Raw genomic sequence first — 26405 nt, forward strand, 5'->3', positions numbered from 1 at the left:
CATTGCAGATGCCGCCATCTATACATATGCATGTCTATATTAAATTTCGGTTCTAACAATAAAATGAAATAAAATTACTGTCAATCAGAAAGTTGTCCATTCCAATAGCAATGAAAGATTCACTCAATAACAAAGGATTACTATTTATTTTAACAAATTCCACTTACCCAAATTTTAGTAAACAAGAACATGTGATGTAAAAAAACGCATTGCGATATATTTTCAGTTTACTATCGATAGTGGATAAAAAATATTGATGGTGGCGCAGAAACGTAAATATTCGATACCTCGAACGTGCTATCAATAGTTTGCCAGCTCTACCTCAAAAAGTATTTTTAATAATAAAAAAGATGATTTTGTCTCGACAATTTTTGAGTGGTTTAAAATGTAATGTCAGAGCAATATTAAAGTTACAATCTTGGAGGTCGTGTCGGTCTCATTTTACATATTTCAGAACTCGTGGTGAGTTTGCATTGAACCGACAGTTTAAGAAATATAACTACACATACATATGTACATACTTATACAAAATACATTTGTATACACGTACATATTTAAATCTTTATGTACCTACATACATATGTACATACATAAGTACATTTAAACATCCATACAAATGGTAAATTTTACTTTTTAATTGCCTTCATTGCATGTTAATCCTAATGCGTTGATATTTACATACATCTGTATGTACCTAAGTATGTATGTATGTATAAACAATGTTATTTATAATAAAGATAGTTTCGTTAACATTCATATTTCAGAACCCGGAAATGGCAATTTAAAAAAAATGAACATGTTCAACGCTATCAATAATGCAATGGATTTGGCTCTTCAAGAAGATAAGACGGCACTTTTATTTGGTGAAGATGTGGGATTTGGTGGAGTCTTTCGGTAAATTATTTACTTACATTATTGCCTCTTACAGCCATCCAAGAAATTTTATTTTATTTGTTCAGTTGATTACGTAACCCAACATCGCGCTTATCACAAACACTTTTCATAGAACATATGTATATGTACATGCACATGTGTAAAATCTCCCAAGTGAGCCACCTGAAAACCTAATTATAAAAAGTCTTTTATACCAATCTTTGATTCATAACGCATCGAACACAATTAAAAGATCGTATTAAGTTTCAACAACCCTTTACAACTGAAGTTCTTTTTACTTGTCCGTCCTATCGTAGAGTATGGATCTTGCATTTGGTCACCTCAATATGAGTCGCACCGGACTAGACTTGAATCTGTTCAGAAGCTGTTCTAGCTATTTGCTCTTCGTGGCTTAAGCTGGGATCGCAATGTCAATGTGTCTTCTAGTAGTCTTCTTTTGATTAACCTTCCTTCCTTAACTAACCGTAGAATTATTGACTCGCCCGAGTTGTTAGTTTAGGTAAATCTGTCGGTACCATGTAGACGGAGTAGACATCATATTATTTTCATCATATTTTATTTAACCCTTAGTCGTTATTCTTCTAACTATGCCATGCATGAACCGTTATTATTATTATTATTAAGTATAGGATATACGATGTATGTAGTTGTAAATTATCAACCGAATATACAAGCCCTGGCAACTAAGGCCTTCGGCTTAGACGAAAACTACATCCATACACTATCCTAGGATTCGAACCCGGATCCTTGTTGTTCAGTTGCCCAAATGACCGGGCCATTTAGACAACTCATCTACCGAGGACTGCAAACGTTAAAAAATATAGTAGTTTCTTCAATTTAAATTTTTTAACGTTAGATTAGATTAGATTGATTGTCTGTTATTGTTTCATACGTTTATGTTATCTTCAATTTGCATTTTTCCTATGTTTTCCTTATTAATTCAAATTTTTGTCTTCCTCTCAACAGTTGTTCTGTTAATTTGCGTGACAAGTATGGAAATGATCGAGTATTTAATACGCCTCTGTGTGAGCAAGGAATTGCTGGGTTTGTATACAACCTTACAAATTAAAATTTTAAATAAATAACACTGCACTATATTTATTACAAAACAAAAACAATTTTTTCCTCGCTAAAATAATTAGGTGCTTCCAATCGTACAATGAGTGCAATTTAGTCGCTAAGTTGAATTTTAAGGGAATATCAAAAATATTATTTTGTTTTTCTCAGTATTTTTATTTCAGATGTTTTCAGTTTTGTGTACTGCCAAACGTTGTTCTAAAATATAATAACTTGAACAGGCTTAAGTTTTGCTAAAAAATAAATAAAACGATAGTCCTAAAAAGTGTCTGCTGAAGATAAAAACGAGACAGCCAATGTTTGTGCCAATTGGGTTACGAAAGATTGCCAATCATTTTCTGCACTAAAATGTACTTTTCATACCCTTGCAGAGGGTATTATAAAATTGGTCAGATGTTTGTAACGCACAGAAGGAGGCGTTTCCGACCCAATAAAGTATATATATTCTTGATCAGCATGAGAAGCTGAGTCGATATAGCCATGTCCGTCTGTGCAAATCAACTTCACGTCGCCATCTTAAGAGCTATCGAGATGAAACTTGTTATTTGAGCTCCTTATAGCTCGGAGCAGATAAAGTATGAAAATTGTCAGGATCGGACATCATATCATACAGCCGTAGATGAAACATTTTCATAAAAATTGGAGTATCCCCATGAAATTGACTACGATGATAGTATTGGATATGAAAACTCAGATTCGAAAATTTCAATCCGATCGGATAAAAAGAGCACAAGTTACAATCAATATAAATCGGTTCAATCGCTGCCGGCAGCGCTGCTTGCTGCCTACTACGTCATCATCAAAACAAAAGAGTACATGCATACACACACACAGACGCAACGCTACATGAACTGTATGTGTATGCGTGCGTTGCTTAGGGAAAGATGTAAAAGGAAGAAAAAATTGTAGTAAAAAGAGTAATAATGTTTTGTTTGTGTGTTAATGAATTGAGTTGCAAAAAAATAAATCTCAAAAAGTAAAAATATTATTGCTAACGACCGCAAGGGTATAAAAACTTCGGCATAGCCGAGGTTAGCTTCTTTGATATTTTCTATTCAATTAAATTACTTTTATGAACTAATGGTTTAATTTAATTAAAAGGTGCCGAACTAATGAAAATGGTAAAATTTTTTGTAAAGATTGGAGCGTGTTACGGTAGATGACCTTCTTTCGGATCCTATAACTGTTTCGAGAAGCGAAGTCAGCAAACGATAAAAAAAGAGTTGCGTGAGGTGATTTCTTAAATTTTTCGCAGCGGAGGAGCATCAGCTACAATTGATATGTGAACTGACAATTATATATTTACTACATGGGATGAAATCAATGGATTTCGAAAATTCACAATATTTTTAAGAAACTGAATAGCGTCTTTAAAGTTTGTTACCAATAGAGGCTCAAATAGCCACTATTTATCAAACGTGATGGCAAAATCACTTTCGGCAACCGCAGAGCTAGCATTATAGGATATTATTAGAATGTTGGCAGAAAAAGAAGAAAGCCGCCGACTTCTCAATATTAATTAAAGTAAAGTTAAAACTTTAGTTGAATTTGTGCTAAGTGGTTAGCGGGGGGACAGAACTCCCGCAAAATGATGGACACGCACAATGTCACTTGGTTTTTTTATTACACTTCAGTGGGAAACTAAACTAGCCTAAATCTAAGAGCGAGAACTAAGCCCCGCTTGGAAAGTAGTTTGTGTAGTTCTCTCTGTGAGGATAGCATTTTCGGGAAAGCTCGCCTCCCTTAGTCCTTAACCTTTGTGTTGCCTGTTGAGCATACACATGCTCACCCTTCCAGGAGTGCTAATGGCGCGCTCCGGACAAGGTTCAGCTAAAGACTATGCCACCCACAATCCTCTCATATGTGGTGCCCAGGGGCGAATGAAATGCCAGGACAGATTCTGATGGCTATAGTTTGATAAGATTTTCTGCTGGACAGACCTTAAGAAATCTTTTTTGAGAACTCTAGACGCGCCTTCGAAGGTTTTGCCATTGTCGGACTGCTAAGGACACCCTCGCTTTTATAAAAACCGAACGAATGATGCCAAGAAAATCTCAGTACTTAAGCCCGAAATTGCTTCATAGTGAGTGGCTTTCAAAGGGACCTGCGAAATCTATCGCGGTGGTCGTAAAGGACGTGAGAAACTTGTCGACGAAACCCTTGCGGTTCCCGTAGCCATGCCATCACAAATCATTGTGTACCAGTTCTTGCGCACTCAGGCCCCGACTAAAAAGGTCTGCCAGGTTGTCCTCTGAACGGACATGATTCCATCGTGCGCTACTTTTAGCGCAAAATATTTTGGTTACTCGATTAGAGACAAACGTCGTCCATGACCAGACGACGCACAGTAGGAAATTGCAAAAATCATAGCTTTTAAACCCATTCAAGGTCAAACGTTTATATAACGTTTTTTAATTTTTTAATCAGATTTTAAACATAATTTAAGTTACTTTTGCTAATTATGGCTGATTAAGTCGATATTTTCCAAATCCTTTTATAATAGCAAGTGTCTTAGCGAAGTAATAAGTTGATCAGAAGAGGCTGCCGGCATTATAAAAGGTTTTTATTGTATTGGTGCATCCATTGCCATTTGTAGTACATGTTTTTATATTCCTGTGCTATTTCTATATATTACAATATATTATAATATTTCCTCTAAAATTTGAATGAAAACTGTTTCTTTTTAATTAGATTTTAAACACACTTTTAGGTTAATTTTTAAAAATATACCAGTTTTCCTTGAAATTTATAACATTCAAGATAACAGCCAACCTTTTTATAATGGGCCTAGTTGTACACGAGTTTGCGCCCAAAAGGCGCTCCCGTCCGTTGCCTGTCCACCTTCCTAATTTATCTTCTGCTTCAAAAAACTAAAAACGTCTAGTCTTTGCATTCATTATCAAAATGTAAGAGGACTTCTTTACCAAGCTCTCGAACCTGTTCTGTGATAGCCAAACCTTTTCGGCTGACATATTAGCTTTCTCTGAAACTTTGCTTAACTCCTCTGTTTTGGATAATTAAATTCTTTCTAATAACTTTATTTCTTATAGGCTTGATCGTCTTGGCCGTCGTGGCGGTGGAGTACTAATTGCTGTCAACTCGAATGAGTTTATTTGCGTCGAAGTTACATGTTCTAACTTTAGCCTATATATCTCTTGTTCATATATTCTTCCAGCTTCTGGTATCATGATCTACGTGCACCTTGCTGATGCTTTACGAACTATTTTTAGTTTAAAGATCGTGATTTTCTTATAGTTTTAGGTGATTTTAACTTGCCTAATATTTCTTGGCTTGTTGATGATAATCTATCTTTCTTAATTCCTTCATCTCAACATGTTTTTCTTGATAGCCTACTTGAATGTCCACTATGTCAGTTGAATTCTTTCCTTAACTCTTCTAAAAGAATCCTTGATCTTGTTTTTGTCTCTGTTCCCACTGTTAGTGCTGTATCACAAACACAGCCACTAGTGAAACCTGAAGATCCTTAACACCCTACCATTGAAGTTACTATTTCTTACAAATCCCTTACTAATTCATTTAATAACATCTCAAATTCTCGTCGTAGATGTTTTCGTGAAACAAATTTCAATCTTCTTAACAGCCTTATTTTCTCTTTTGATTGGTCATTTCTATTTGAGTGCTGCGATATAGATTGTGCAGTGAAGTTTTTCTGCTCTGCTCTTAATTCTCTAATTGATAAATGCGTTCCTTATGTGAATGTCTCTACCGTCTCCATCGCGCCGGTCGGGTCACACGTAGGCTCTCTAATCTCCGTAACACTAAATCGAGATATTTTAAAAGATTAAAAAAAACTGGTTCGCGACTTGACTATGCAAATTATTGTATAGCTAAATCTCAATTTTGTCTTTTAAATACTCAATGCTACAAAAATTATCTCATTCGCTGTAAGGTTGAATTTTATAAGAACCCCAAAAGATTTTACAACTTTGTCAATTCTAAAAGACGCTCTAATGTACTATCTTCCACCTTCAGACTTAATGACCAGACTGCTAATAATGATTCGGATATTGCAGATCTGTTTGCTAAATTCTTTCAGTCGACTTATTCTACTACTGTTTCGAATCCCACTCCCAATCCCTTCTCAATTCCACATTTAAATTGTATGTTTTTTCCTAGTATTACTGAAGACTGTATTATCTCTAGCTTGTCATCTATGACGTCTTCCTTCGTTCCCGGACCTGATAATATACATAGTTGCATCCTTAAAATGTGTTCGATTCCCCTATCTAAACCTTTATCTGGGTTATTCTTTATATCGAGTGAGACTTGTAGCTTTCCTGATATTTGGAAGGAAATTAAATTATTATTCCGCTTTTTAAAAAGGGTAGCGAATCGGATGTTTCTAACTACCGTGGCATTGCCAAACTTTTGGCAATCAAAACCTTCAACACCTATCCAGATCCACTATTTCTCTTTGTCAGCATGGCTTCATGAAAGGTCGTTCGTCGCTTACCAACCTTTTAGAATTGACTACCCTTGTACACCATGGCTTCCGTAAAAAGTGTCAAAGTGATGTTATTTATATTGACTTTAGTAAGGCTTTCGATACGGCTTTCTATGCTTCTCGCGAAACATCATGGGGTTTTTCCCAAAACTATTGGCTTGGTTAAAGTCGTATCTTATTGGCAGAACCCAAAAGGTGTCTTTTCGTTTCTCGATATCTAAAACTGTTCGAGTTACGTCAGGTGTACCCCAAGGCAGTCATCTGGGCCCACTATTATTTACATTGTTTATAAATGATTTGCCTTTGGCCTTGGCTCATTCACGCGTGCTCATGTTTGCGGATGACGCCAAGATTTGTTATTCCTATAATGATCCTTCTTTCCAACAGTACTTGCAATTTTGAAAATTTGCTATAGATAGTTGATTTTCTTCAAAATAATTTTCAATGGTTACATCAATATCTAATAAACTCGACATTTCGGGACTATAGTTGCTATTTTCCAAATCCTTTCGTGATCGCACGTGTCTCAGTGATGCAATAAGTGGGTCCGAAGAAGCTGCTAGCATGTTAAAAAGATCTTCATTTTGTCTAACACGAGAAGTTTTTAATGTATTAGTATATCTGAACCCTTTGTAGTCCTTGTTTTTACATTCATGTGCTTCTTCGGATAACTCTCCAATTGGTAAACACTGAAGTTCTATTAAATCCTTTCCGGGAGCCAAAATCCTATGTACCGTTGGGGTAAGTTTTTTTTGCGGATACAATTAAGTCAAAAGTTGAGCAGTCCTTGAAGTATATTCGGAAAATTTTTCACCATTTACCATTTCCTTGCAATTTATAACATTCAAGATAACAGCCTTAATGATCTCTTGACTAACACCTGTTATAAAAGATGTCATTTCATTTTCATTTTCAAAAAATCTCCTTGAAGTATTTCCATCATTCGTGTTTCCGTATCCGTACTTTGGGCAGTCAACTTTCAGTCCCAGCTTCCGAGAGAATTCAGCTTGTATAATCTCCTTCCTGCTCTGAATATCCTCACGAGATGTTTTATCCGTTTTTGTTTCTCCTGGCCGAGGAAGTGTGTAAGCTAGCTTCAAAATAAAATCCATACACTTTATTCTGCAATGCAACGAAGAAATTCCATATTCGTAGCAGTTCTCCTCACTCGTTGAATCGTCTAAGTCCTGAAAAACTTTTTGAGTTTTTTTGCCAATTGGACACCTTAACGTTGAGGAAGTGTTTGTAATTTCTTTTAACACTTTTCCATCAATCATTGTCAGGAAAAAATCAAACTTAACCGTAAATGCTTTCCACTCTTGGTTTGGAAAACAGCAGGTTTCAGTTGGTTTATTTGATTTTTTATGTCGCCAACAGTTGATTAGATTAATTCCGAGGACTCCTTTGCATATTTGAATAACAAAGGCCGACAATAGTGGGTCGATGACGGTCGAAGATTTCTCCAATGTTCAGAACTTTCACTTCTCAGGCGCAAAGGAACTACAGAAGCCATGAACTGGTACTGCTTCCTTCTTGGCAAATCCAATGTTTTTGTATCCGGGAAGAACATCGACGTAATGACTTTTTAAGGAACTCCTTAAAATTAGGTACTTCTCCTTCGTCAATCCCAGGTATCCCAGCAAAAATCGGTATTACCCTTCTTGTATTAATTAGGTAAAAAACGTACTTAACTTAATATTTACATCCAATTAGGTAAACGGAAATAAAAACGACCAACCAAGTAGGACAAATTTTTCATCAACTTAAATAACATTTACCTGCCTTGTCAGTTTTTCCAAATCAGGTAATTAGCAATCTAACGTTGTAGAAAGTCATATATGTATATATTAAAGTGTACCTATTATTTTCATCAAGCACGAAATTCTGAAATTTCATATTTTTTGTTGTAACTTTTGAAATTCTTTTCCAAATTATGGTAAACAATACACAAATGTTCAATAAACAAATGTGCATTTAAATTTTGGTGATTAAGGTAAAAGAAAAAAGTTGTGCTAATTTAAAGTCAAAATAAATTAATTTTAAGGGGTACCTATTATTTGGGCGCCTCTAGCACACACGAATCTCACCCGATTTCCAAAATTTGCATATATCATATATCATTTTTGCCAAACGCGATCATGAAAGAACTGAATTTTGCAACGCTATCCGAGCAGAGGCCCAAATGTGCGACGGTAGACGGAGCATGGTTCCGCATAACTCAAGGCGGGCAATGAAACCGTTGTGAAATTTTATGGAATATAAATTTATTTACGGATATGTGTAGATATGTTATGAGTGGCCTTTTTTATATGAAAGGGTGGTTCACTTGCCTTTTCTTAAATTTTTAATTAATTTGTGTTAAAAATTATTCTTTTTTTTAGAATCACATTTTACTTAGCGCACACACTTTTATTTCTATGGACATATGAAGCTTGATTTGCACTGGATTTATTTCTTTGTAAAATAAATTATTCTCACATTCATACACTCTGACTGCATTACTTAGATTTTTTCGAGACTTATTTGGAAATTGCGAGGATAAAAATCTTGAAGTAGGCTTACAAATATGGCGCCTGATATAATGGAGACATATATGTGTATGAATAGTTGGCCAAAATTTCTCCCTTTTTGAAGAGGAAATAAAGAGAGAATAAATACATGAATTATGCGCGAAAGTCGTTTCTTGATTTTGAAAATCAAGGAAAGCAAATTATATGTATGTGCGAATTTAATCTCCTTCTTTCATTCATTTCATTGGGGAACTAACTCTAGCTTAAACATAAGAGCGAAAACTAAGCCCCGCTTGAAAGTAGTGTTTTTATACCCTTGCAGAGGGTATTATAAAATTGGTCAGATGTTTGTAACGCACAGAAGGAGACGTTTCCGACCCCATAAAGTATATATATTCTTGATCAGCATGAGAAGCTAAGTCGATATAGCCATGTCCGTCTGTCCGTCTGTCCGTCGGTGCGTACGCGTTTTACTCAGCCATCTTAAGAGCTATCGGGATGAAATTTTTTTTGGGAGCTTTTTTTTACCCGGGTGAGATAAAGTATGAAAATCTTTGGGATCGGACTACTATATCATATAGCTCTGGAACAAAAATTTTTGCAAAAATTGGAGTATCCCCATGAAATTTACCAATATAATAGAATTTGATATAAAATCTCAGATCCCAAAATTTGACCCTGATCGGATAAATAGAACACAAGTTACAGTCTATATAAATCGGCTCAATCGCTGCCGGCAGCTCTGCTTGCTGCCTACTACGTCATCATCAAATCAACAGAGCACATGCATACTCACACAGACGCAACGCTACATAAACTGTATGTGTATGCGTGCGTTGCTTTGCTTAGGGAATGAGGGAAGAAGAAGAACAAATTGTACATAGTATGAAGAGTAAAATTGTTTTGTTTGTATATTAATGAATTGAGTTGCAGAAAACAAATTTTGAACATGTGAAATTATTATTGTCAAGGACTGCAAGGGTATATAAACTTCGGCATAGCCGAATTTAACTTCTTTGATATTTTTTTTATTGTATAGGCGTAAAAGCATTGAAAGCCGAAAAGCGTGGGACTTGGTATTGACCTTGGTTAGGGGTCACCTCATTGCACTGAAACCTACCTTAGATCCGTATCCCATCGCGGAACCAACGCTGAAGTTATTACTTTACGAGGGGGAGATGGCATGAAAGCCTCATCTAGATACTCATCTAGAGTTTGAATTCTGGTTGCGCGGAAGTTCAGCGCGACGCAAGGACTGTATGATTACTGCAGCTAGGTGGCTAACTGCGAGTCAATTGTTTTGCGAGCTAAGTAATATATCCTTCAAGTCATGGACTATTAATGGCCTCCCAATGCCTTGACTCACCCATTCCCGCACATTAGGTATAAGGCGGTTTGTCTAGCGTCCGCTGGGAAAATGGCGCCGGCGGTCCTGCCATGTGTGAAAGAACACCTCTCTTTTTTTGAGCTGCTGTAGTGTTGCTTCAGGCCTCTAAAGCAACGATATCGAGTGGCGCCATTCCCGATAAAGCTAAGGCAGTATCTTCGGATACGGTTCGAAACGCACGTAATGCACAGGCTCTATATTGCGATATGCAGGAGCGGCTGTATGATTGGTTCGACATCGCTAGGAGGACGGATCGTACCACAGTGGTGATGAGCCATCTGCTGTTTTGTCGGGGGCCACCGTGGTTGCACATTAACCTTGCTATGGCTGAGGTTGCCCTTGCTACTTTGTCGGCTACATGCAGAGGATGGTGCTTATATGTTAGCCCATGGTTGACCATTACCCCGAGATGTTTAATTTCCGGCTTGGAGTGGATGACGCAACCTGCAACATTAATGCAGCCTCAACACGATTCCTACTGCTAATTAGTAGGGCCTCTGTTTTGTGTGCGGCCAGAGTCAGAGAATTCCTTTGCATCCAGGAAACAATTGAGAGCACGGCGTCGTTGGTCCTGGCCTCTGCTTCTCCCAGCTCTTTTGCCACTGTGACCACTGCTATGTCGTCGAATTCGATGATTTGAGTCCTTGGTGGCATGTCCAGACGAAGCACTGCGTCATAGATGACGTTCCATGACGTTATATTCCTGTTGCCCTCTGTCGGTTTCGTACATAAGTATCCGGTCTTCGAAATATTTACGAATCATTGCACCCAGGTATTCTGGTTCAGCCAAGCGCTGCAGTGACTCGATTATGCAAATCCAGCTCGCTGAGTTGAATGCGTTTCGGACATCAAGAGTGGTGATAAGGCAGTATTCTTTGTCTCCTCCTTTGGTATTTCGGTGGCATTGAGTATTGCGTCGACCGTACTACACTTCTTTCGGAAGCCAATTTGGTGCTCCGAAAATCCATTCCGAGTGTCGATGAAGGCTTCTAGTCTGTTGCAAATAATCGATTAGAAAACCTTTCCCAGCACATCTATCATGCAGAGTGGCCTTTACGCTGAAGGGTCGTCCGTTTTTCCTCCTTTTAGTACCAGCCTCTGTCTTTTCCATCTTGCTGGAAAGACTCCTTGGCACAAGCAGGAGTTGAACACATCGGCCAGATTCGAGGGCTGCTTCAGTGCGATAAGCTTAATGGCACCAGCAGGAAATCCATCCGGGCGAGGCGCTCCGTTGCCTTTAAAGCGTTTGGCAGCCAGCACGATTTCTTCATCGGTAATATAGCCGGGAATAGAAATCTGTTGTTGGGCTCTTACAACTGAAGGCTGCAATATTGGCCGCTCTGGGAATAGCGTTTTTACTTTATTTGTGAGTAGCGCTCCGTCTGTGGGGGATGGGCGTTTGGCAAGTTTGCCATTGCCAACTTGTAAGCCGTTCCGAAGGGTTGGTCATCGGCATCCGCGCAGAGCTTCTTCCAACAGTCAGCCTGGCTCTCCTTTATGGCTCTTTTTAACAATGCACGCCGCTAGTTTAGAATAGTAAGGTATATCCCTGATTTCAAATGTGACCTTTTCAGTGATGAGCTTGACCCGTCTTTCGTCTGCAAGCGCTTGCTGTAACGCCTTGTTTCGGGATAGCGTTCCGCCGTCATCATGTTTCTTCAATTCCAGGAGAAGTTCTCCTGCTGCTGTTCGACGCACTCCGCATACTCCTTCCTTGTGTGTGAGCATGGCAGGGTCAGTCTGGTGAGATAAAACCTCTATTCATCTTGGAAAGTAGAGTGGGGAGTTGTTTCTGTTAGGAGAGCAGTTGGCATGTTTGGACAGCGGTGCGAGGAGAAAGTTTTTTTTTTTTAAATTTTCATCCAAAAATATTGAAAATTGAGTGAAATATAGGCAATCTCCTCGAAAAAATAGTGGTTTGCGGTGAACAACATAAATGGTCACAGAATCATCGGAAATGAAAAAATCAAATTGCGTTAGTTAAAGAATAAAATTCCCCAGATAACGCTGTAGAGTTTTTCGCACAAAAAAAAACGAGTTATTTGTTGTTGTAAAAATAATAAACATTTAACAAAAAAAGTTTAATTTTTTATACCCTCCAGTATGCAAGCGAATGAGCGAGATTTAGTGAAAGAATTTTGTGCATCCTTAATTATGTCTAACTCGTATACAAATCACCCATCAACACCTTAAACGCCATCATCAACTTCTATATTTTCTTTTAACACAAAAATTTGTACGGATTTAATCTCAGGCCAAGCAAGGTTATTCTCATTAGCTGGAAATATTATAACAGAGAGGAGTAAAGAACTTGCAACTGGCTAAACTAAACTGTCGACGGTTTATTTTTTATGCATTCAATTGATTGGCTATAACCTCTAATGTTAATATATATATAAATGATTTCTATATATAACTATGTATATAATAAATCGGATATCATATACCCATACAGAGACAGACGAGACAAAAAATTGCCATACTGACAGAACACATATACACTCTCTCACACACACACACACACAAATTTGTAATAAATGTTTGGTTATTTACAACAAACAACAACAGCAACAAAAAAAAAAAAATTAAAGTGTAATATTATGTTTATTATTTAGTTTATTTTTAAATTTAAATACAAATTTACTTATATTTTTTTATTATTATTATGATTATTATTATGTATGTATGTACTATTTTCTTGTTTTACTTAATTAAATTTGTAAAATGCCTAAACAAAAAAAAAAAAAAAAAAAAAAAAATTATAAAAACAAAAAGGAAAATTTTTAAAATTTGTATTTACTTATATAAAATGTGATGAAAACACAAAGTTCTTATAGAATTTAAACATGAAATTATAGTATTTTGAGTTCTGTTTAAATCTGTTATAATATTCTGCCACAAATATCTTAATGAGATGTTCACGGCGAGAGCTTCACATATCGAGCTTTACTTACATACGCTATATAGCGTATATACAAAAATAACTTGTTTTAAATCAATTCGTTATTTCTCAAGTACAATTTTCTTGACTGTACTTTTCCCGAAGGCGTACAGTTGAATTCTGCTAGTGATGTAAATTTTATATGGAACATCGATGTCAATGTCCATCGATGTTTTCAAAATCAAACATCGATGTCGGATTTAAACTTTCCCATGTGATTATAAAATAAATATTTAATGGTATTTTAGGTCGTTTACTTATGCTTTCATATCGTTATTATGGAAAACAAACACATAATATCTACATATGTATGTATTCTGAAGTTGGGCCAGATGATGATGTTGGTCTTTATTATTGTCGTTTGGTTTGAATAATGATTTAATTTTTATAAGAACCTTATTACTTGCTCAAGGATCTTTAAAATATAATTTCTTAAACCTTGTATCGAGCAACGTGGCCCTCACCAGAATCGATACCTAAAACAATGAATATAAAATATATATTTAAAGAATAATATATAATATATATATAGTATATATAATATTAAAAAATACCTGTTCTATTGAATCCATGTGCCTTTTTATTTCGAGAAGCAAGAACTCCTTCATGTTTTTTTATATCGAGAAGCAAGAACTCCTTCATGTTTTTTGCCTCGACTAAGTTATCATTTAATTTTTGCAATTTTACTTTAAAAATGTTGATTATTGGAATCACCCTACTGGTAGTGCAATATGTGTCCCCGCTTAGTATTTTTGTAGCTTCATCAAAGGATCTCATTATTGTAAGCACAATTGTAGAAAATGTTCAGGTCGTGACGTGGGACAACTCCAAAAAAGTTCGCGAGTCGAACATATACCCCGAGCCCTCTAACCAAACAATTAAACGCCGGTTTTGTGTTGTATTGCGCTATATTCAGTTGCACAATTTGTGGGCATATCGATCGGTTAGATCGGTTGGCTGAAATCTTTATTTCAATGTTAATTCAAATTTCTCACATGTTTCTATTTTATCTTACATTTGTGTTTTTCTCTCCTTTTCACGTCTTTCCTGCTTGCCTAATTTTCTGTGACTGGCGCGCCGTCATAGCGGGCCGCCGCTCTGTCATAAGTGCAAGCAAAGACAAAATAAATTCTAACTGTTCTTCTTCGAATGAGAGAAAATAAAAACCAGGGGCGCGTTGGGTAAGCCTTTCTACTGGCGCGGGGCGGCAATTAAGCCTGCACCGCAACATTCCCCACCCCGTAATTCACCAGCGTCTTCGTGCGGTGGATTACTCTCCAAATTCAGTACGGCCAGCTTCACTGTTGGTCGCGTCACAAGTCCATCTGCGCTTCGCACCTGTCCGTCTTTCCCACGATGAACGTCGATCACTCTTCCCTTTGGCCACGTATTACGTTTAGCGGCATCGTCTACAATTATCACCACGTCACCTACTGCTACCGGCTCGAGCTGTGGTTGGAACCATTTCGTGCGCCTTGTGATTGTACGTAGATATTCTCTTAGCCACCTCTTCCAGAAACGGTCGGCAATTTGGCTGGCAACACGATACCCTTTTGCGAGTTGCGGCCCAGACTGTTGCAGTGAACCGCTCTCACGTAGGCCACTAGAACTGCCTTTTAGAAAATGGTTCGGCGTTAATGCTTCCGATTCGGCGCTTTCTAAAGGCACATACCTCAGAGGCCTTGAATTCAAAATTTGCTCTACGTCAGCAAACGCTCCTCTTAACACTCTTCAATACGCAAAGAAATGAGTCGGTTGACAGTGATGTAGCAATTTCTAGGTGTACCGCTCGGGTCGTAAGGCATGTGAATAACACACCCCATCTCTTCTCGTGCCTGCGGCCCACTGCGACTTCAAATGGGCCGAAGCAGTCCACTCCAGTAAAAGTGAATGGTTGTGTGTGCGGCGATAACCTCTCCTTTGGTAAATCGCCCATCTTTGGTGGCACTGGTCGGGCCACTCGTATACGGCACGCTACACAGGCGTTCGCGACTTTTCTCACTAAAGCGCGTAAGCCGGTTATCCAGTACCGCTGTCGTACCTCGTTAACGATAATTTCATTGTGCAAATGGTAATTCTTCCTGTGATAGTACTCCACAATCAGAAACGTTACTCTATGCTTTTGCGGTAGTATAATGGGTCGCTTAGTGTCCATATCTACTCCTTCAATTCTGTCGATTCGTCCTTTGATACGTAGCACTCCTAACTCGTCCAGGTAAGGAGTGCACTTAAACAGCTTACTTTTCCTATTTGTTATGCCATGTCCTTGGTTTAGGCATCTGATCTCTTCTGGAAACTCCTCTTCTTGGCATGCACGAATAAAAACTGCATCGGTTTCCACATCGCGGTTTATAGCCAAAATGTTCATCAGTTGTTCTCCGCAAGGCCTCTTACATATGCCTTGCAAAAAGTTTAGAACTCGCTTTTGTACCGCCCGTAGCTTTTCCAACGTTCCGAATCGTTCCGGATCAGGTGTGATGCAAGCCAAACTAGAGTTCCCTTTAACTTTCTCCTCGTGGTGCAAGATACTTTCACTCGTCTTGCTCGGGCTCTGCTCCATGCTAGGCCATTGTGTCTCTTGTTCATACAAGAATCTCGGGCCAACAAACCACCTTGAATTCCCGGTCATGTCTGGCATCTTTGTCCATTTCGTGCCATCGTCTGCAACGTTATGCTGGGTGGGCACCCATCGCCAAGATAGCACGTCAGAGTCTTCCAGAATGTCTCCAACTCGCAATGCCACAAATTGATTGTATTTGCGGGCATCTGATCTAATCCAGCATAAAACGTCCTTAGAATCCGTCCAGAAAATACGCTGACATACTGTTACTGAGAGTTCAGGTTCGATGAATTTCGTCAGCCGTAAACCTAAAACAGCAGCCATCAGTTCCATCCGTGGTATTGAGACTGGCTTCAAGGGGGCCACTCGTGTCTTAGACGCTACCAGGGAACAGTGGACTATTCCATCCACTTCTGCTCGCAGGTACACAAGCGCTGCATAAGCGTTGATGATGGCGTCCACAAACGTGTGAAGTTGTACTCGTCTTGCACAACAAACCTTCGGCATGCACCTTGAACTCCTCACTTCGTTGATTTTGGGTAACAGCTTCACCCAAATTTTCCAGTCTGCTTGGTCCTCTTCCTGAAGAGACTCATCCCAATCCGTTCCTGCTCGCCAGATATTCTGCAAAATAATTTTAGCACGAACAGTGAAAAAGCCAAGCAATCCAAGTGGGTCAAAAATTGACATAACCACACTTAACACAGTTCTTTTGGTCGGATAGTCTTTCGATGCTCTTTCAAGCAAATCCGGCTTGACTACATACGTAAGTTGATCTGTCACGGGCAGCCACCACATGCCTAAAACCTTATCTTGCGTTTTTTCAAGGAATCCCACCTCCCTAGGCACGTCTCCTTCTTGGTTCTTGAGCGCTCTCACTACGCTCGCAGAATTCGAGGTCCAGCGCCTCATGTTGAATCCACCCTCCAAGTGAATTCTCTGCACTTCCATGGCCAACTCCGTCATCTCGTCTTCGGTGTTTGTCGACTCGAGCCAGTCGTCGACAAACGTGTTTCTACAAATGGCCGCAACAGCTCTTGGAGATTCTTTTCTGAACCACACTGCGTTGCGATTCTTTATGTAATTAGCTAAGGCCGGCGAGCAGGAAGCACCGAATGTCATAACCTGCATCACGTACGTTTCTGCCGCTTTAGCCGAATTTCCACTGCGCCATAGAAACTTCTGAGCCGTCTGGTCCTCTGGGCGCACTCTTACTTGGTGAAACATCTCACTTATGTCACCAGCCACTGCTACTGGTCGCTCCCGAAAACGTATTAACACGCCAACTAGAGATGCCAGTATATCCGGACCCTTTAGCAAGACGTCGTTCAATGACGTGCCGTTGACTTTCGCAGCTGCATCCCAGACCAGCCTCGTCTTGTTCTTGTTTGGGTTAGTGACTGTAAATATAGGAAGAAACCATGAACTTTTACCCTTATTTAGCTCACTTTCTGTTAATCTCCGGATGTATCCCTTTTCTTCATAGCTTTGCATAATGTCCAACATAAAGCTTTTAAGATCGATGTCCTTGGCCATTTTCGCTTCTAAACACTGAAGACGCCTCATGGCCATCGAGTATGAATCCGGTAGATCTACTCTGTCGAACCTCCATAACAGTCCAGTTTGCCAACGTTTGTCAATCGGGCAATAACTTGTGGTCGCCTCCATAATCTGCAACGCGCGCTCGTCGTCTTTCGATCTTAATGGCTTACTTGGCACACGTGTTCCCAAGGACTCCATAGCAAAGTATTCTTTCATTGACGCATCCAAAGCCCGCATGCTGCTCGCTTCATTGCACTCACATATGTGCAATATGTGTGAGGACGCTGGAGCGGCGTCGCTGTGCCGGCCATACACAGACCAGCCCAATCTACAGCGCGCCGCGACCACGTCGTCTCCTTCGGACTCCCGTATCTCCAAAGGCACACAAACTTTCAAATTATCCAGACCAATAATTAAGCTTGCTTTTACGTTACAGTAACTTAAATTTGGTAAATACTGTAGATGCTTTATCGATGTTACCAGTTCGTCGGTAACTGTTTGCGTAGGCAAGTCTAGCTTACGTACCGTGCGCAAACTCTTGAGTTCAAATTGCGTCGCACCTTGACACATCGACGACACTCCGACACTCACATACTTGGACGCGCTTTCCGTTTGAGTGACTTGACTGGTCCACTTTAAGCACAGTTCTTCGGCCGGGCCATCTAGTCCTAACTCGTCTGCCAGAGTTTCTTCAATCAAAGAGCAAGCGGCTCCCTCGTCCAGTAAGGCATATGTCGCTAAATTTCGCTTCCTTCCGTATAACATGATTGGCATATATCTGAATAAAGCCTTGCTTGTTATATCTCCATGGAATAAGATTGGTGGATGAACTGGTTTATCATCCTCATTCGTCTGCCACTGCGATTTGCTTTCCTTGTAGTCCGCTGTCTCGTGGATCAACGAGTGGTGTATCTGCCTGCACCCATCGACACCACAACTTCTTTTACTTTTGCAATTCCGTATCACGTGCTGATCAAAACAACAATAGCAGAGCCTCTTTTGCCGCACGAACTCCTTTCTCTGCTTTATGCTCATTTCTCGAAAGAGGCGACAGTCTGCTACGTTATGACTCCCTGCACATTTGGGGCACAACCGGATGCGTACTTCTTGTGTTTTCGATTCCTGACTAGATCCACTTTGCAATTCGTTGTGCAGAAAAATTCGCCCTTTGGTTCTCTTTGCTCCATCCTTAGCTGGAACTGTATACGGCGTAACCATTGAGGCACACATTGCAATGCCAAACAGCCAATTGTCAAAGATAGACAAGTTAGCCACACATCCAATTAGAGTCATTCGGTGTCTTCCCCAATCGAGTTTCAAGTCTCCCGGCAACTTCTCGACGAGCTCGCCTAGTAAAGCTGGATCGTGCAGATACTCTTTAAGCCCAATTGCGACCAGTGTCGCTCAATAGTTCTGCACTGCCAAGGCTAGCTGAATAACCGAATCCAAATTATTTGAGCGTGCCGCTGGTTCTTCTCTTAGTTTCGATTGCATACGGCACCGTCTCTGGACACATTAGCTTTCTCCGAACGGCATCCCAAGCCGCTCCTTTTAAGCACTTTTGGAGCCGAATAAGATTCTCTTCGTTACTAATTCCACATCTTTCAGTAGATTGTTCGTAGTGGCTTATAAACAACAACCACTCTTCTGGCTTACCGGAAAACACGGGTAAGTCTTTGTTCAGTACTTGGCGGGCCGCTATCTGTTCCGATGACAATAGAGTTTTCTTGTGTCCTAAATCCGTAGAGTGCACTCCAGGGCTTAACGTCAAGTGTCCGGTAGCCGGCAGTTGGATTCCAGGTCCATGCTGCATTCCACCCGCGTTACTTTGTCCTTGGGTCCACAATCCGTTATGAAGATTAGCTGTATTGGCCAGAAAAGGTAGACTCACTCCATGAATAGTCGATTGCGCCAACGCAGGTACGGACCACGGAGCTAGATCAATTTTACTGGGCCGTTTAATTGCCGTACCGTTTCCTGCGTGACTCTCGAACATTCCATTAAGAATCGTTTGTTGCACTGACAAACCGTCGCCTCTGGATGGCGTTGACATCGTTGGTGTATCAGTTTCTCTGTCGCTTGAGACCGCTCCATTCTCAGTCGCCTCAGCGCCGTCTTCCTGACTCTCAGCGCTAGGTTGAACTGGTACTCTATCACTGTTGCTCATTGCATATGTTGCGTAACAATGAGGTTATGTTTGCCTGTTTGCACGTGGTTCACTATCTCCGTCTCTTTTCCTCTCTCAGCGAGCCGGCATGTAATCGTCTGCCGCGGTCGCTCTCACGAAGGAAGCTTCTGGAAGATTCCACATTCACTATCTCCCTCTCTCTTCCTCTCTCAGCGAGCCGGCATGTAATCGTCTGCCGCGGTCGCTCTCACGAAGGAAGCTTCTGGAAGATTCCACGTTCACTATCTCCCTCTCTCTTCCTCTCTCAGCGAGCCGGCATGTAATCGTCTGCCGCGGTCGCTCTCACGAAGGAAGCTTCTGGAAGATTCCACTCCAATCCACGTGGTTCAGAGATATTCAGACTCTGCTAATATCTCTGGAGCCAAAGAAATAAATATTTCAGGATGTAGAAAATGTTCAGGTCGTGACGTGGGACAGCTCCAAAAAAAAGTTCGCGAGTCGAACATATACCCCGAGCCCTCTAACCAAACAATTAAACGCCGGTTTTGTGTTGTATTGCGCTATATTCAGTTGCACAATTTGTGGGCATATCGATCGGTTAGATCGGTTGGCTGAAATCTTTATTTCAATGTTAATTCAAATTTCTCACATGTTTCTATTTTATCTTACATTTGTGTTTTTCTCTCCTTTTCACGTCTTTCCTGCTTGCTAAATTTTCTGTGACTGGCGCGCCGTCATAGCGGGCCGCCGCTCTGTCATAAGTGCAAGCAAAGACAAAATAAATTCTAACTGTTCTTCTTCGAATGAGAGAGAATAAAAACCAGGGGCTCGTTGGGTAAGCCTTTCTACTGGCGCGGGGCGGCAATTAAGCCTGCACCGCAACAACAATGAAGGGGAATCTTATACCACAACTAAAAACCCGATCTTCATTCGTTGAATTGAAAATGAACTGATTTTATTTAAAAACGGGTTGTGCATATAAATGAACTCTTAGACTCTAGGAGGCGACAATTGTTCTTAAAATATCTTATTCTAATGACCCACGTTTTTCGAGGGTTGCAAAATTGTTTATATTTTATGCTCAGCGTCGGCTAGCCGATGCGCGCCGTTGTTATAATCTTAAGTGTTTTCCACAGAGTGTGGATGGATGTTTTATTTATTTATTTATTTTATTTACGTCAACTAACACAGCAGTCGACGAAAAAGCTTAAGCTAAAGACAGATAGTAATTAAATGAAGAAGGTAGCTTAGCTTTATACACAATTGAACATCCCCGACCTGTTTTATTTGCACAAGGTGCCAGCTATGCCCCTATTCACAGCCAATGTGGTCAGGGATGAGTTGCAGCCAATCCAAGTGCAAAATATTTTCATTGGTTTCGCTGTAGATGATTAAAAAGTATAGTGCGAAGAGAAGTGACAGAAAGATGAGGAGAGATAAGGTGAGAAAGGTTGTTAAAAGATTGGCAAAGAACACGAAAAGGTTCGTGAAGAGAGTAGTTAGTCAGACATCTACTAAGGTGAATAGGAAAAAAGTTTCTGGTCCGACGTGAGGGAACACAAAAATATAGCGTATCTAGTAAATTGGTAGAAATGACTTGGCCGTTGACTAGTTTATGGAGAAAGAGAATGCCAAAAACAAGCCTACGGTTATAAAGTGAAGGAAGATTAATAAGAAGAAGTCTGTCAGAATAAGAAGGTAGGCGAAGACCCGGGTCCCAATTTAGACCGCGTAGTGCAAACTTAAGGAATTGCTTCTGTACCGATTCAATACTACGCTGGTGAACATCATATTGCGGGTTCCACACTGGCGAGCAATATTCTAGAGTAGGGCGAACTAACGAAGTGTATAAAACCTTTGTTACATAGGGCCATGCTGACAAGGAGAAATAGTGGTATTGGATAGATGTCTAAGGGAAGACGTAGAGTTAGAAACATCCGATTTGCTACCCTTTTTAAAAAGCGGAATAATAAAAGACTCCTTCCAAATATCAGGAAAGCTACAAGTCTCACTCGATATAAAGAATAACCGAGATAAAGGCTTAGATAGGAAATCGAACACATTTTAAGGATGCAACTAGGTATATTATCAGGCCCGGGAACGAAGGAAGATTTCATAGATGACAAGCTAGAGATAATACAGTCTTCAGTAATACTGGAAAAAAACATACAATTTTACATGTGGGTTTGAAAAGGGATAGGGTCTGGGATCCGAAACAGTAGTAGAATATGTCGACTGAAAAAATTTAGCAAACAGATCTGCAATATCTGAATCATTATTAGCAGTCTGGTCGTTAAGTCTGAAGGTGGAAGGTAGTACATTAGAGCGTCTTTTGGAATTGACAAAGTTGTGAAATCTTTTGGGGTTCTTATGAAATTCAACCTTACAGCGAACGAGATAATTGTTGTAGCATTGAGTATTTAAAAGACAAAATTGAGATTTGGCTATACAATAATTTGCATAGTCAAGTCGCGAACCAGTTTTTTTAAATCTTTTAAAATATCTCGATTTAATGTTACGAAGATTAGAAAGCCTACGTATGAACCAGACTGGCAAGCTGGAGACGGTAGAGAAATTCACATAAGGAACGCATTTATCAATTAGAGAATTAAGAGCAGAGTAGAAAAACTTCACTGCACAATCTATATCACAGCACTCAAATAGAAACGACCAATCAAAAGAGAAAATAAGGCTGTTAAGAAGATTGATATTTGTTGTACGAAAACATCTACGACGAGAATTTGAGATGTTATTCAATAAATTAGTGACGGAATTGTAAGAAATAGTAACTTCAATGGTAGGGTGATAAGGTTCTTCAGGTTTCACTAGTGGCTGTGTTTGCGATACAGCACTAACAGTGGGATCAGAGACAAAAACAAGATCAAGGATTTTTTTAGAAGAGTTAAGGAAAGAATTCAACTGATATAGTGGACATTCAAGTAGGCTATCAAGAAAAACATGTTGAGATGAAGGAATTAAGAAAGATAGATTATCATCAACAAGCCAAGAAATATTAGGCAAGTTAAAATCACCTAAAACTATAAGAAAATCATGATCTTTAAGACGACCAAAAATAGTTCGTAAAGCATCAGCATGGTGCACGTAGATCATGATATTAAAAGCTGGAGGAATATATGAACAAGAGATATATAGGCTAAAGTTAGAACATGTAACTTCGACGCAAATAAACTCAACACCTAAGGGGAGATCAATCGGCACCACACTTGAAGACAGATTCGAGTTGACAGCAATGAGTTCTCCACCGCCACGACGACCAACACGATCAAGTCTTTAAGAAATAAAGTTATTAGAAAGAATTTGATCATCCAAAACAGTTAAGCCAAGTTTCAGAAAAAGCTAATATGTCAGCCGAAAAGGTTTGGCTATCACAGAACAGGTTCGAGAGCTTGGTAAGAAGTCCTCTTACATTTTGATAATGAATGCAAAGACTAGACGTTATTAGTTTTTTGAAGCAGAAGATAAATTAGGAAGGTGAACAGGCAACGGACGAGAGCGCTTATTGGGCGCAAACTCGTGTACAACTAGGCCCTCTAGCCAAAAATTAGGGTCAACCATAGCTGACAAGTACTCATTTGGTACTGTAATTTTAAAAGACGAGATTTCGCGAGGCCTAGAAAACTTAAACTTTTGAATTAAAACCTTAGCAGGTCAAATATTACCAACGTAAGCTGCCACAGACGACTCAGAAGTATCTGGAGCAAACCTAGAGATAAATAATTGTTTGCGATGAGGCACTACCGTTAGTGGAGGCGGAGGAGCATTGGGATCCGCAAGTGATTGAGAGCCGGCATGATCCTGTGATTGATCAGTGTTTCCGTGAGGGATACCAGGGCTTGTAATGGGTACTACTTGAAAAGAAGAGCATAAAGAGGGACAAAAAGATGTTGTAGGCGAAAGTTAAATGGGAGAGGAAGTAATAGAGAGAGCTGGCGACTGCTTACGAGGCAACTCAATGGTACATTTCTTGTGCAATTTCTCAGAAGGTGGAACAAACTTGAATTGCGACAATAATTGAACGCTAGATTCACACTCGTTTGACAGCTGTTTGGCCAGTTTGTTTAAAAAAAGAAACTTTAAACGAAGATTCCTATACATACGGCTAAAATCAAGCTGCTGGCTGGCACAAGATGGGCAAGTCCAGCGCATTAAGCCAAGCTCAGGCTTAGACACAGACAAACCAGAAAATTTGTCGTAGTCGCGGCCATTGAGGCCAGCACATTTTAAGTGAATAAGATTATCGCAGAGCCAACAAGATATTGCTCTATACTGATCATCAAAACGATCAGAATATTTGCAATTAGGTAGACAACAAGCCATTGAAAAGCCGAAAGAAAGCCAAAAAAAAATTATATATATATAAGAATACTAGAAAACCCGGCAAACGTTGTTTTGCCATATACATAATTTTCTAGTAATTTCTAGAATATAAAAATAACAAAAGGCAAACATTATTTTTAAATTATTATAATTTATCCCTTAATACAATATCAATCTCTTAATGCTACAGCGTGAACAATATTTTTTGTTATTCCATCTTTAGCTAACACAAACAAACTGGATGGTTTACCCACTCGAGGGCATGCCACGTATAATTGTCCGTGTGAAAAACATGTTCTCAAATCTAATCCACAAACAGACATCGTGTGACCTTGGGATTTGTTGATAGTCATTGCAAATGCCAATCTAATCGGAAACTGAATACGTTTGAATTAAATTGACATGTCACGATGTCATTTGAAAGCATGAATTGAATCTTCAAATTGACTTCAGGAACACGTTAGAATCTGGATCCGTGCCGATAAGTATGCCGTTCAATGGTTCCGATGGTGTTTCAATTTCAGGTAGATGCACTTTTCCTGACGCGCAACACATCCCAGTTGGCTCATTTTTGAATTTCAGAGCATGACAATGCGGACATTCCTTTTCCATAGCACCAATTACTACTTTTGAATGAGCATGGAAAAGTTGGAAAACTGATTGGTGTATAACGTGTATTATTTTCTTGATCAATAATTAGCGCAGCGAGTTCGGTCGCACTCGAGTTGTAACAACGACTGAACTCGAGACGCACAATTCTTGTGCGCGCCTTCCACCAAACCACACTCGGCGACAGCGACAGAACGCTGGCGCCCCGCTAAAACGGTTCTTCTTAAACCACAATTGCGCCGCCATAATGATGAAATTACTATTATTGTGAAATACCCGAAAACACAAACACACACTCTCACACTCACGCACCGACATACATATATGTATTTTGCTCATAACATGAGAACACTGAAGTTGTAGTTGCACTTTTCCTGACGCGCAACACATCCCAGTTGGCTCATTTTTGAATTTCAGAGCATGACAATGCAAACATTCCTTTTCCATAGCACCAATTACTACTTTTGAATGAGCATAATATTCAATATCGGGCTCATACTGAAATGCTAGTCGAAGAAATGAATGTGATGTAAATGCTCGAAGTACATGTTGATGTTGGTCAATCCCTCTACGTCTGTTGGCTACGAATCTGCGCGCTTCTCTTCGTTCCAATGGTCTTTGTTGGTTTCGCTCATCTCGTACCTCTTGTAATTGTGATGCACATAACTGCGCCATTCTTACACGGACATCTGCATTACTTTGTTGCCTTTCTGCATCTGATCTTATTGCTCTTCTATATTGCATGCCTCTAGATCTGTTTGTTTGACGACTCAAATTAGCCCCCCTGCGTGTTCGTGGCATTGTTGTAATAAATCAAGTTGGAAAACTGATTGGTGTATAACGTGTATTATTTTCTTGATCAATAATTAGCGCAGCGAGTTCGGTCGCACTCGAGTTGTAACAACGACTGAACTCGAGACGCACAATTCTTGTGCGCGCCTTCCACCGAACCACACTCGGCAACAGCGACAGAACGCTGGCGCCCCGCTAAAACGGTTCTTCTTAAACCACTAATGCGCCGCCATAATGATGAAATTACTATTATTGTGAAATACCCGAAAACACAAACACACACTCTCACACTCACGCACCGACATACATATATATATTTTGCTCATAACATGAGAACACTGAAAGCTGAGTGAAAAATTGTGAGAGGACAACGCATGCGACAGAAGCCGATTTTTGCATTCTTCTTTCTGTCGCATCCGCAAACGTTTCTTGCTTGTATGCAAGTATTAGTGTGTTAAACAAATAAACACTTATTAAAATTATTTAATTATTTATTATTTGGGTAAAAAAAAATATATATATATATATGTTGGCCGATTCTCAGTCCTACAGGATCTGCATAAAAAATTTCGTGAGAATCGGTCGAGCCGTTTCGGAGTAGTTTGGTAACAAACACCACACTCGAGAATTTTATATACATATATAGAAGATATAGAAAAATTAAATTCACAGCACAAAGATAATTATTGATAAAAAATCAATAATTACAAATAAAACAAAGAGACAGCTAGAGTGCACAGCACAACAGAGAGTGCAAGAACAGTTATAAGCCGAGCTTTGAAAGGCGGCCTTACAAAAGTGATTACGCGGGAGAGAAGCTGAGCACACGCACAAAGCAGAGTGAACAACAAAGCCACTAGCACTGATGGTATAATGGGGGCGATGAGGGGAGCAACTGCAGAAGCAATGATGAAAGAAAAAAAATAAAAAGAATATGTAAATGCACCAAACACTAATCACGAAAAACAAAAAACTGTTTAAACTGATTAATTTGGCGAATTATGGAAATAAAACACAAGGGAGTCAAGCGAACAACACCAGCGAAAGCGTAAACAAACTAAGCACAATTAAAAATTGAGAAAAAACAATAAATATTAATAAAAACTCAGGAGCTCTGCAAAAACACGACCGTCACGTCAGAGAGCAGAAAGCTTTTTTTTTG

General features: G+C 39.5%; 1 protein-coding gene across 2 annotated transcripts in view; it reads left to right on the forward strand.

Moving 5' to 3' along the window:
• Positions 1-289: 289 nt before the first annotated feature.
• BckdhB (Branched chain keto acid dehydrogenase E1 subunit beta) overlaps positions 290-26405 on the forward strand; it is a 91644-nt gene continuing 65528 nt past the window's right edge. Inside the window, exons 1-3 of one of the 2 annotated variants that reach the window (XM_068294118.1) lie at positions 290-462; positions 765-894; positions 1861-1938. In XM_068294118.1, coding sequence (XP_068150219.1) covers positions 351-462; positions 765-894; positions 1861-1938 — 320 coding nt within the window. In that variant the 5' untranslated portion in view covers positions 290-350. Of the gene's footprint in view, positions 463-741; positions 895-1860; positions 1939-26405 lie in introns of both variants that reach the window. The other variant, XM_068294119.1, reaches the window with a different exon arrangement.

This window comes from Drosophila tropicalis, unplaced genomic scaffold (genome assembly GCF_018151085.1).
Source record: "Drosophila tropicalis isolate 14030-0801.00 unplaced genomic scaffold, ASM1815108v1 contig_830, whole genome shotgun sequence".
In the NCBI taxonomy this organism is placed as follows: domain Eukaryota; kingdom Metazoa; phylum Arthropoda; class Insecta; order Diptera; family Drosophilidae; genus Drosophila; species Drosophila tropicalis.